The sequence below is a fragment of the Hevea brasiliensis genome, chromosome 10 (assembly GCF_030052815.1).
Source record: "Hevea brasiliensis isolate MT/VB/25A 57/8 chromosome 10, ASM3005281v1, whole genome shotgun sequence".
NCBI classification, from domain to species: domain Eukaryota; kingdom Viridiplantae; phylum Streptophyta; class Magnoliopsida; order Malpighiales; family Euphorbiaceae; genus Hevea; species Hevea brasiliensis.
Window position 1 is genome coordinate 14,053,989 of NC_079502.1, and position 13,698 is coordinate 14,067,686.

Below are 13,698 nucleotides of genomic sequence, written 5' to 3' on the forward strand. Positions count from 1 at the left end.
TATTGAGGATACCCAAGAATTGCAAGGTATGCAATAGTTGATGGATTTTGAGTGAAGGTAGAGATTGTTAGATTTATGACCCAAAATCTTAGTTGATTTGGAAGATTTTTTTTTTTTAATTTGAGTGAGAGATACATTTCTATATAGGATGGAGGAATATTTTATATATAGAGTAGAATTTCTATTCTAGTATTATTCTTAAATTGAGTAAGGTTCCTAATTAAATTAGGATTGAGAGGCTTTGGCTTAAGGTGGATAATGGCATAGTTCAAGAGGAATGGACTATTGTTCATTATAGTTGAAAACATCATTGTAGTTAAAGTAGTAAATATATTAAGCTATATCTAGAGGAGATTGAGAGGGACTAACTAATATATTTACTATAGAATAGATTTGAGCTTGTAATTGATAATTTATTTATTGATGATAGTAAAAGATGATATGGCCGCAGACGACATAACCTTATGTGAAGAGGGTAAATTACATAAATATTAGTATTTTGTGTATTTATTTTATTTCTTTATAGTTTGCACGCTTTTGTAGTGCACAACAATCAAAGTACAAAGTAAGAAACTAAGGGTACTAAAAAGATACATATATTGTTTCAATCTAACTATATAATTTTTATATACTAATTATAATTAATTTGTGTTAAAAAAATTTAGGTAATATAAAAGAAAGTTTAAGTTTGTCCTTGAAATTGTTGGCAATGTTTAATTTACATCAACTCTTATTCCTTTTCATCAATCTACAACTCAAAAGCCACACATCCCATGATTTATCGAGCTTCATTCCATATCCAATTTGAATTGCCTCATCCTCCTCTTCAAATCCTCCCCCTTCACAACATGGCAATCCCTTTGAGTACCTTTCTTTTTTTTTTTAGGACATCACTTTGTTAAATAGTTTTCGTTTCATATTATAATTATAAATAATTTTTTTTTTTACATTTTTCAATAATTAATCCTAAAAATGCCAAGAATTTGAGTGAGTGAAGTAAAAAAATATATATTGATAAATTAAAAATTTAGATGCTGTACTTTAACATAATAAAAATACTTAAAAAATAAATATAAAACCAAAATTATTGATAAATCTAATTAAATTTTTATAGGATGATTTTTTTTTATTTGTGTCTATTGTGCGGTAAATAGAATAAAAAATTTATAATAGTGTTTTAATTTGTTTAAATTTATTTTATTCTTTATAAAAGTAGTTTTGAGAAATTAATAAGTTAAAAATATGAAAAAAAAATTAGAAATATTATTTTTTAATTTCAATCGGCTTAAAAGTCAACACAAACTAGAATAAATATTTTTAATTTGCCTCTTTTTTCCTAGTTTGAATGAATTTTGATGTATATGTGTAGTTAGGTAAATTATTATTTAGTCTCTCAATTATATTAAAATTAATAATTTAATTTTTATATTTTTAAAAATATATAATTTAATTCATCACATTTGATTTTGTTAACTATTTAGTTTATTTATCTATTTTTATGGATTTAATCTATAGTTAAGAGATTAAAAATCATTATGAGAGGTAAAAGTATTAATAATGATAAAAATTCAATGATGAAGATGTTTATAATGATAAAAATTTATGAAAAAAAGTGTTTATCACTAATATAAAAAAGGATGAAAGTGCATGATGAGATCAAAATTTAGGTATGTTTTTATCAATTTTTTAAAATTAAAGAGTATCAAATGTTATAAGTAACAGCACGAGCAATCCTTGACCTTCTGATTGAGGGTCTTCAGCAGTGGGCTTTCCATAAGGTAGGAGGTGATTGCAAAAGGAAAAGCCCACTTACCACAAGCTTTTAATAATATGGCTGTCATTAGATGTGATTATTTTCATTATAACAAAAAAAGTAAATAAAATTTATTAATAAAAATGGCTTTTTGCCTGTTCAGATGGTGTTGGAAGAGGATAGTCTCTTGAAGAAAGCTGTGGAGAGGGAGTCTGCTTCTGCTGCTGCTTAAAATTTTTACCATTCTCTGCTTCTATTTTATACTGCAACTCAATCACCATTTTTCTTTTCTGTGCTTTCACAATTCGCATTACTTGAAAGTCCATTTCTTGTTCTTTTTTCTTGTCTTTAATTTTTCCCATTGTATGCTAAGCTTAGAGCTTTTACCAATGAAAAATATTAATGTTAAAAGCCAGATGATGAGCTAGTACTGCTTGAGCCTCAATTCAGATTAATTTTGCACACATAATTAAGGATATGCATTGATGCTGGGTGTTGCCAATCAAGTATAGTAATTTAGTACTTCAGTTGTATGCAGAACAGGAAGAAAAATCAAGAAATCTTACCATTTGCATTTCAAGGCAACCAGGTTAGCAGTGAAGTCTCTGAGTTCCCAGTGGTGGTCTGCAAATCTATTCCCTAACCTTTTGGCAACAAGGCAGGTGACCGCAGATAGTATCACTTGATGTAGCTGAGAAGAAATCCAACTCTCTCAATTTCAAAGACTGTTTCTTCCTCATGCAAACTACTATGTATTTAGGGAAAAACCATTTTCAAGCCCTTGAACATTTCAAGATTTGTATGTTGAGCCCCTATACTAAAATTTTAAGCTATTTAGCCCACAAAATTTTCAATTTAAGGACATTTAGGATTTTATTTAATAGAAAAAATAATATAAATATACAGAAGAGAAATTTGCTAACTGCAATATGGAAAAAATAAAATAAAATAATTGCACCACTCCATAGACAAACCTTGGAAAATCCATGGTCTTAGAAATGGTTCCCCTCCAACCTCAATAATTTCCACCTCAAAAATGCAGAGCAAGTCTTTTTATTGTTTCTTAAATCTCTGTTAACAAATCTGCCATTTCCTTATCTATGCCGTTTAACAAGTTTGAGGGCTCTATAGTACATAGAGGTTCAATAAACAGAACTCAAAATGTTCAGGAGTTTGGACATGGATTTTGCCATCCATCTATTGAATAGTTACATTAAAGGAATCTATTGAACTCAAAAAGCGCTGGTGACCAGCAAATTCTTGGGAGTCCATGAAAGGCATGTTGGTACAATGCAGAATGGAAAGGCCAACTCAGCTACCGTTGGTTGTCGCTGATAGAAACGGAAACCCAAGGCCAAATTGCTGGCCGAGAAAAGTCTTGAGATCGATTATCCCTTGTAGATCATCTCCAGTAATAATCACATCATCAACATACAGTAATAGAAGCATTGTTTTTCGAATAAATAAGGCCTGGTCATAACTATGTCAATAAAAATTCTTCTCGGCTTCTTTTTTCACATCACTTGCGTATAAACCTTAAAATCTTATATAGCCTGTTAGTCCCTTTAAATACATGGGTTTTAATGTTGGGCTTACAAACTCTCAATTGGCACCAGAGTTTTAAGGATGCCTCTGAGTTTATCAGTGTCTCAAGCTGTTATAATCGTTGTGAAAGGAGAGCAAATCTGTGAGGCTAAGTCACATGTTGTTAGCTCGGATAAAAGTTGTAATTCTTGCATTATGTGACTATTTTGGATTCTTGATGTCAATGAATTGGATTTTTTTCTCTGTTTCTTTCTCTGACTTTTTTTTTTTTTGCTGAAAATTCTTCTCTTTCTATTTTTGGTTCGTATAGTCTTAAAATAAAAGAAAAATTTATAATTTAGTCCATAAATTTTACTCTATATTATATTTTAGTCCATAGATTTTGAAAATAATTATTTAATTCCTGGATTTTAAATTATATTACATTTTAATTCCTAAATTTTACACTATATCATACTTTAATTCCTATAAGTTTAATATATAAAATAATTTAGACTTTCTGTTAATGGATAAAATTGTTATAAATATTCAAATTACAGGGATTAAATTGTTCTATATATTAAAATTTATGAATTAAATAATTAATTTCTCAAAATGTAAGTACAAAAGTGTAATCAAGTGCAAAATCTAAGGATTAATTAATTAATTTTTGAAAATTTAGATGCCAAAGTGTAATATAAAATAAAATTTAGGGATCGAATTGTAAATTTCCCAAACGGGAAGGAGCCCATCCCTTTCCTTTAATTAGCCTGAGGGTCTCTCTCTGCGGGTCTCGTTGTTTCTGAATGGAAAAGAGAAAAGTTAAAATTGATGGTTTAGCTAGTCAACTTCTTTTGACTTTACCCACTGAAAGTTCTACATGGGAATCACCGTGTTTTCGAAATTGGATTAAGACCAATTGAGTTGAATCAACTGAAATCGTTAGATTAGTGAAATAATCAACAGACTGATTCGATGGATTTTCAAAAACAGCTTAAATACTTCTTTCTATTCTCCTCTGGATCATGACTAACAATTCCATGGTTAAAGTCAACAAATTTAATTAAGGCAGTTTACTATACCAAAGAAAGGAACAGTTTTGGAAACCACATACCCATGTTCTTCCATGCATAGTGATTCAACACGTTCATGTCTCTAGCTTGATTTCATCTCTTTCTCTATATATGACACAAACCCAACTTCTGATTCATCATCAAAATCAAATCTCTTCTCTTTAAAAGCTTTTGATTCTTAGCTTAGTTCTCCTGGTTCTACCATTAAAAGAAAAGCAGGATGAGTGTGGAAGTTTTGGACGGTGCCACCATTGTCAACTTTGTGGAGGACGAAGAAGCATTCACTGTGTCAATACGTGATCGCTTTGCTCACCTTGACACAGACCAAGATGGTCTTCTTTCATATGCAGAAATGTTGAAGGAGCTGCAGAGTCTCAGGGTTTTCGAGACTCACTTTGGGATCGATGTGAAGCGAGACCCAGAAGAGTTGGCTCGAGTTTATGGTTCTCTGTTTAAACAGTTTGATCATGACTTGAATGGGAGAGTAGATTTGGAGGAGTTCAAAGAAGAGACCAAGCAGATGATGCTGGCCATGGCTAATGGGTTGGGTTTTTTGCCTGTTCAGATGGTGTTGGAAGAGGATAGTCTCTTGAAGAAAGCTGTGGAGAGGGAGTCTGCTTCTGCTTCTGCTGCTGCTTAAAATTCTTTCCATTCTCTGCTTCTGTTTTATTTTTCCTTTCTGTGCTTTCGCAATTCGCATAACTTGAAAGTCTATTTCTTATTCATTTTTGTTGTCTTTAATTTTTCTCAATGTATGCTAAGCTTAGATCTTTTACCAATGAAAATTTAATTTGTTCTATGATTGAGATCAAAGATGGTTCAAATTCAATTCTAGCAAGCACCCTAATGTTAATGGCAATTTAGAGATTACTCGAACCAAAATGCTTCAATCAAAAGCTTAAATGAGAAGAATTGTGGGATTGGATCTCAAAGGCAACAAATTTCTTATAAATAAAGAGTTATTGTTCTAATTAATTTAGATGAAACAATTGCAATAAGTTAGAAACTTCATATGAAATCATAGATGTCAGTTGTGGATACAAATTAAAAAATGTTTCTCTTCACAGATGCACTTCTTTTTTAGAACATAAGATTTATCGGATAAATTTTTAGAAAAAGAAACTGCTCTAATTAATTTTTGGGATCATGAAGTGTGTCTAAATCCGGTGTCTATATAGTTAAAACAGGGTACCATGTTGTATTGAATGTGTTCAAAGATAGCCCTCATCTTATAATACCAGGACTGAGGCGTCAGCTTTGGCGGATACAAGTTCTACTAAAAGTGCACAACTTCATGTGGTGAGTGATGAGGAACATTATTACGACTCCTGCCAGAATGGTGCAGAGGGGGATTGATCTTGATGAATCTTGTTCTATGTGTGGTTAGGTTGAGGATATTACTCATGCTCTAGTTCATTGCCCTATAGCGTCTGTTGTTTGGGCATATCTTAATATAGATTTTAATCTGACTATTTCTGACTTTCGAGACTATTTTTCTATAATGCTGGGGTCTCATGATGATTTAAAGATTAGAAAAGTTTGCATGGTGGCCTGGTTCTTTGGCATTGTTGCAATCAAGCTATGTGGCAAAGCAACACTATGCTTCCAACTATCATTGTTGCGAAAGCTTTAGCTAAGCTTCACGATTGGGAGTAGGCTAAAACTTCAAAGTCTCTCCTTCTTCGTCTAGTGATGAGAACGCTATCTCAAGAATTTGGAAGCCTTCGTCGTTGGGTAAGCTCAAGGACAACATTGATGCTTCAATATTTTCTTCTGAGAATGCTTCAGGTTATAGGGCCATCTTGAGAAATGAGTGAGGTGCTTTTGTTGTTACTCTTTCTAGTTATATTAATGTTGCATTGCAGTCGAGAATTGTTGAAGCTTATAGTTTACGAGAATCACTTTCATGGCTTATTCAAAATGACATCTCTATGGTAGAAGTTGAAATGGATTGTCAGGAACTTTACCTTGCTATAAACTCCTCTAGTATGGATTTGCCTAAATTCGGGCTTATAGTTTCTGATTGTAAATCCCTCCTTTGTCAAGGAGTTGATATGACTATTAATTGGGTCTATAGACAAGCTAACTTAGCAGTCCATACTTTGGCTAAAGTGGCCTTGTTATATGCTAGTCGTGTGCATTGGACTATACCTCCAAATGCAATTTGTTTTGTTATTTTGTTTGAGGTTGTGCCAGGTTTTTTTTACCTAACATTATCGGTCCTAGGAATGGGTGTATGGGGTGGCCTATCGGCCAAGGTTTAGTTTGAAACTTTATGTTAAGTTTTTCTTGGATTATTAATAAAAAAATATTATTTCAAAAAAAAAGAAGAGAATTTTGTTTTTAAACCTTTAATTTGACTCTCTTATTATGTCGAGTAGCGCTAATATAGAAAGCCACATGGTAATATGGCATCAAGCTATTTTAGTGCTAAACTTTATTATATCTATTATATAAGTAGATATTATCACTGTTGTTGGGACTTATGTAAGATACACCATAATTAATTATTACAATAAAATTATTGTACACACGTAATATAATTTTATGAGGTGGAGCCTGTAAGTAGATTAATAGATGTCAAGTGAAAATTAATGCACTAATGAAATTTTTTTTCCAAGATTGTAAATAAGTCTCTCAGAATAGCTAATAATTAACTTAGTCACAGTCCTAGCATATAATCGATGACTATTTAATCCACCAAAAAAGTAGGGTTTCAAAAAGGTAATGAATATTGCCTGGTTGGGCTTTAATACAATGCAAGTGAAATTAAAAGAATAATAATAATAATGAAGATTTTGTGGTAGTCTAAATGTCTCTTTGCTATAGTAGGCACATAAATTTAAGGCACATATATAATCACACAATCATGCAGTATAAGAAAAGAGGAGAAGAATAATACAGGATTTAAGTTATTTGATCGTAAGGTTTACATTTATGGGTAAGACAAGAGAAAAAGTTCAATTATAATGAAAAGAGCAAGATACAATAACTCAGAACTTTCAAACCCTAACCCAGTATGTTTCCAAAATAGCTCAAAACTCTACCATAAAGGACAGAATATTACAATCTTTATATTGGTCCACACATACCTCACTTTTTATCCCAATTGGGTCGTAGTACGAAACTTTCAGGTTGGGTCACAATTCGAGTTAATAAAGACATATCTAAAATTTAAGCCACATAAAAATATCAATTCTTCCCCTTGGCTTGAATTCCCTCCATCATCCATAAAATCACCTGAACACTCTGTCTTGCCATATGCCCTTGCAAGAGCACTATTGAGCACTACAAACACTAACCAAGTCTAGGCAATGTCTAAACTTGCTGACTAGGATTCCCTTAGTCATTATATTTACTAGATTATCATGTGTAGAGACTTTCTGCACAATTACAGTTCCTTGAGATACAATGTCTCAAATAAAGTGATATCTGACATCAATGTGTTTAGTTTGCTCATGGTATATCTGATTCTTTGTAAGATGTATTGCACTTTAGCTATCACAAAATCCTGTTGGCTTGTTTTGTATCAACCCAATATCACCCACCAAACCTTGTAACCATAAAGCTTCCTTTATTGCCTCTGCTAAAGCAATATATTTAGCCTCTGTGGTGGATAAAGCAATTGTAACTTGCAATATTATCTTCTAATTGATAGCACTTCCAAAGAGAGTAAACAAATAACCTGTCATAGATCTCCTCTTTTCTAAGTCCCTTACAAAATCTGAATCTACATAGACAATAACTGAATCACTCATATTAGCCCTGTTAAATGTCAGATTAATATCAGTAGTACGCTTCAGATACCTCAAAACCCATTTCACTGCCTGCCAATGTTTTTTCCTAGGACACGCCATGTATCTACTCACAACACAAAATGCATGTGAAATGTCAAGTCGGGTGTAAACCATAGCATACATGATGCTACAAATAGCATTCGAATAAAGAATACTAGACATGTGCTCCATCTCTTCATCTTCTTTTTGGTGACATGCCTGCAAATGACTTGAAATATGCAACAAATGGAATAGTCACAAGCTTAGCATTATTCATGTTGAAACACTTAAGCATTTTCTCAATATAGGTGTATTAAGACAAGAAAAGTTTCCCAACACTTCTACCCCTAGTAATTTCCATTCTCAATATCTTCTTTACAACTCCTAAATCCTTCATCTCAAACTAATCACTCAACTGCTTTTTCAAAATATTAATCTATGACATGCTTTTCATAGCAATAAGCATGTCATCCACATACAACAACAAATAGACAAAGGAATCATCTGAAAGCTTCCTATGATACACAGAACTATCATACGAACTATGAATCAAGCCATTATGAACCATAAATGTATCAAATCTTTTGTACCAATGCCTAGAAAACTGTTTCAGACCATATAAAGATTTTTTAAGCAAGCAAACATGGTTTTCCATACCTAGAATGACAAGTCTCTCAGGTTGACTCATATAAATTTGCTTCTCCAGCTCACCATGCAAAAATGCTATCTTCACATCTAGTTGCTTGAGCTCTAGATCATGAAGAGCAACCATAGCAAGTAAGACCCTAATAGAACTATGCTTTACAACTGGAGAAAAAACTTCATCAAAGTCAATTCCCTCCCTCTAAGGAAATCCTTTTTGCTACCAATCATGCCTTATATCAAGGTGCTTCAACCCCTAGGTGCCTTCCTTTTTCTTGAACACCTATTTGCAGCCTACCACTTTCTATCCCTTAGGCAATGTTACAAGCTCCCAAGTTTGATTCTTGCGAAGAGATTCAATTTTTTCAACAATGAATGTGGCAAATCTTTTATACCACTGTGTAGGGGACTATTTCAGACCATATAAAAATTTCTTAAGCAAGCGAACTATAACACCCTCCCTGTAGCAACTCCGTACATTCTACTGTTCCGGTGAGCAGTGTTGGTTCGGACAGCTAGAACGTCCGGAAAAATATTTAAACTGAAGTGAGGAACCATAATTAACTCAAATATTAAAAAGAAAATTTTTAAAAAAATTTTAGAAATAAAATACAACCAAGTTAAATGAGCCGGTGCCCTAGCGATGGGTAACCTAGTGGGAAGTTGCGGTTCTCGCAACTAGGAGCCCTAGACCCAAGGGAAAATTCATAAAATAATTTTTGGGACTCCAGAGAAGGGTCATTGAGGTTCCTATGGCATTAGAATGCCAAGAAAATGCTTAGAAAAATTTTTCAATCGGTACAGACAATTTTGGTCTGTTAAGCCAAACGGAAGGCATTTTGGTCATTTCGCCTTTAGAGGTGATTTTTGGCCAACTTGTCCAGTTAAGTAAATAATTATTATAACATAAAATGTGAATAAATATTACTAAAAATTGAATTGAAAATGAGTAGAAAATAAAAAGAAAAGAAAATGGAATAAATGAGAATTTTGACATCATTATAATGTCATTAAAACCCCAATGACCAATCACATTATGACACATGTCCTTAACCTATTTAAAATGAATAAAATGGGTAGAAAATGAAAGAAAAAACCAGATTTCTTCTTCTTCCCATTTCCAACCGTGACCCATTTCTTCCTCCATTAAAATTTCTTTCATTTTCTCTCTTCCAAACCTTGAATTCTCACCACTAAACCCTAAGTTCTCTTCATTAAAAATTGTCCTTACCTCTTGGGAAGGTGTTTGGATGCCAAGAAAGCCAAAGAAAGTGAAGGAATTTTGAGTGAAAAAATTCTGCTCACAAGGTTAGTGACCAATCTCTCTTCCATTCTTTCAATATATGTTTAAGGACTTGATTGAGCTTAGAAATTGCAAGGAATTGGAAAGAAAACAATAAGTATGCACTCTTCAAAATTTTGGCAGCCTTAGAGTATGTTAGGATTTCATTGATTAGGTTAATTTATAGTGGTCCATGGCTGCCATTGAACATGAGTTAGATGTCTTAATTCATTGATTGCATGTATAAGAAGAATTGAAGTTGATGGAGTTAAGGTTTGGGCAAACCTAGTGTTTTGCTCATGTGTTGGTGAATGAAAGTTTAAATGGTCAACTAGTGACCATTTGGCTGTGTATGATGAGGAAATGAAGTGAGTTGAGGCTTGACAATTGAGTGTGGGTGAGCTGCCTTGGCTGACCTGCAGGACTGAGTATGAGTCCAACAGGTTTGGGCAGTTATAAATAGAGTTGTAGAGGTTCAATTGATGCAAGGCCAATTGGACATGAAACTAGACACATAATGGCACAACTTTGGTATAGAAGCCTTGCCTAGAAAACCAAACTAAGTTGACCTAAAAATTGCCCTAATCCGAGTGACCTACATTCTACCTGGGCAAAATGACTAAATGAACAGTGTTTATTCATTTGGTCATAACTCAGAGTAGAAAGGTCCAATTGACTGAAATTTTACCAGCAAAAAGCTGAGATATAGACTTACAACTTTCATGAAGAACACAAATCCAAATTCTGACTATAACCTAGTCAAATTACCAACCAAACTTAGGTTACCAAATCTGGCAGAACCAGTTTTGCTCAGAATTTTGGATTCTGTCCAATCCAGCCAATTATCGTCTTTAGGCCATAACTTGAGCTACAAAACTCCAAATGGAGTGATTCAAAAAAGGAAATGTAACTAGACAAAATAAGGAATAACTTTCATGAAGACAATTTTATCAAATTCCTACTGTACAAATGACCAATGGAACAGTAAATATGAGGCTTGAAATATGAAAATTTTGAATAACTAACACTAATCTTAGAAATGGTATTGGAAACCAATACCAATAATTTTAGAATGCAAAATGTGGTATGTTGGAAGTATTAGAACCAATGTACCTATTGTCTATGTAAAAGTCAACATTTTAGTTGACTAATGAAATAAATAGTAACACCTAAACTTAAATTTCAAGAATTGTAAAATTTAAAAGTATAACATGCCCTAGTACACCTAGTAAGATTGGTTTGGATAATTTAGCATGCCAATAGGGTTCAGTTAGCAGTACTGCACATGGCATTATGCCATTATGTGATTTCATGGCTTTTAGCCATTCTGACACTATATTAATACTTGGCCTTGTGCCTAATGTTATTACAGCTTATTAGCTGTTCAGTTGCACACTGGGAGATACATATGTGACCGATGGTGTGACGGCCCGAGATACTTGATATCCAATGCCAGTTTACCCATTTATCCAGTCCAGTCGTCCACTATAGGTTACTTGGGCAATAAAAAATGAAAGTAAATAAATTTAATGAAATTATGAATATAACAAGTACAAAATAAATAAGATTACCAATAATGATCGAAAAATTGTCTGCATAAGACATCAGGACATGCACTGTATATTTATTTACTGTTATTTCATTTTATTTTATTATTGGCACCACTAAGCATTATTGCTTAGTGCGTTGCTTTTTGTCACGCGTAGGTTCTAGAGAGACCGACCGAGAGCCCAGTAGACCACAGACTGGGTGAGACCTTCTGCAGCTCTGTATAGTGTCCGTGTCACCTCACCGTCATCAGTGCATTGGTAGGACACTAGGTTGTGTTTTGATATTTTGTAATTAACTTTTACTTTCTCATGTGCAATTGAAACTCATGTAATGTATTTTGGTATTAATGTAAATAGTGAGAATTGTGTTTATGAATGAAAATAAATTGAATATTTATGTATGACTTGTATATGAATATCATAAGAAATGAATTATTGAGAAATGGAAATTTTGTTGAAAAATATTGAGATTTTGATGATGAAATGGAATTTGGGATTGATTGAGAATTTTGGAAGTGTTTTTCTCAGGTTCCGAAGAACTGTTTTCTCTATTTTTAGCTGGTACTCTGCAGGATTTTCTATAAAATTTGCGGAACCTCAAATAAATTGATGTTTTCCATAAATGACTTAAATAAATTATACTTCACCAATTGTACTTCATAGCTATGATAAAAATAAATAAGGAAGGATAAAAAGGATTAAAATAAAATAGGGTGTTCCAGTACACTGTGTGACATATCTTACTCGGCTATACTGTAGACGGGTAAGGGGTGTCACACAAACATAGTTTTCCATACCTGGATAGACAAATCCCTTAAGCTAACTCATATAAATTTGCTTCTCCAACTCACCATGCAAAAATGTTATCTTCACAACTAGTTGCTTGAACTCTAGATCATTATAAGCAACCATAACAAATAAGACCCTAATAGAACTGTGCTTCACAACTGGAGAAAAAACTTTATTAAATTCAATCCCCTCCCTCCGAGGAAAGCTTTTTGCTATCAACTATGCCTTATATCAAGGTGCTTCAACCCCTGGAGTGCCTTCCTTTTTCTTGAACACCCATTTGCAACCTACCACTTTCTATCCCTTAGGCAATGTTACAAGTTCCCAAGTTTGATTCTTATGAAGAGATTCAATTTTTTCAACAATGAAAGTGGCAAATCTTTTGTACCACTGTCTAGGCTTCTGTTTCAGACTATATAAAGATTTCTTAAGCAAGCAAACATGGTTTTCCATATCTGGATTGACAAATCCCTCAGGCTGACTCATATAAATTTGCTCCTCTAACTCACCATATGAAAATGCTGTCTTTACATCTAGTTGCTTGAACTCTAGATTATGAAGAGTAATCATAGCAAGTAAAACCCTAATAAAACTGTTTTTCGCAATTAGAGAAAACATTTCATTAACGTCAATCCCTTTCCTCTAAGGAAAGCCTTTTGCTACCAACCATGCCTTATATTGAGGTGTTTCAACCCCTAGAGTGCCTTCCTTTTTCTTGAACACTAATTTGTAGACCATTTTCTATCCCTTAGGCAATGTTATAAGCTCCCAAGTCTGATTCTTATGAACAGATTCAATTTCTTCAATAATGAATGTATCAAATCTTTTGTACCACTACCTAGGTGACTATTTTAGACCATATAAAGATTTCTTAAGAAAGCAAACATGATTTTCCATACCTAGAATGATAAATCCCTCAGGCTGAATCATATAAATTTGCTCCTTTAGTTCAACATGCAAAAATGTTGTTTTCACATCTAGTTGCTCGAGCTCTAGATCATTAAGAGCAACTATAGCAAGTAAGACCCTAATAGAACTATACTTCACAACTAGAGAAAACACTTCATTAAAGTCAATCCCTTCCTCTGAGGAAAGCCTTTTGCTACTAACCATGCCATATATGGAGGTGTTTTAACCTTTGGAATGCCTTCCTTTTTCTTGACGCTTATTTGCAGCCTGCCACTTTCTTTCCCTTAGGCAAGGTTACAAGTTTCCAAGTCTTATTCTTGTGAAGAGATTCAATTTTTTCAACCATAGCATCAATTCACTAATCTACATATGAATAAGAAATAGTTTCTCTATAATTACT

The 13,698-nt window shown here is 33.1% G+C and overlaps 1 protein-coding gene across 1 annotated transcript; it reads left to right on the forward strand.

The window, feature by feature from the left end:
• Nucleotides 1-4,290: 4,290 nt before the first annotated feature.
• LOC110657817 (uncharacterized) lies at nucleotides 4,291-5,149 on the forward strand. The gene has a single exon (XM_021815181.2). The coding sequence runs from the start codon at nucleotides 4,571-4,573 to the stop codon at nucleotides 4,988-4,990; it is 420 nt and encodes a 139-aa protein (XP_021670873.2). The 5' UTR covers nucleotides 4,291-4,570; the 3' UTR covers nucleotides 4,991-5,149.
• The last annotated feature ends 8,549 nt before the right edge of the window (nucleotides 5,150-13,698 follow it).

Coding starts and splice junctions, on each gene's coding strand:
- LOC110657817 (XM_021815181.2), top strand. CDS start 4,571: ATGAGTGTGGAAGTTTTGGACGGTGCCACCATTGTCAACTTTGTGGAG.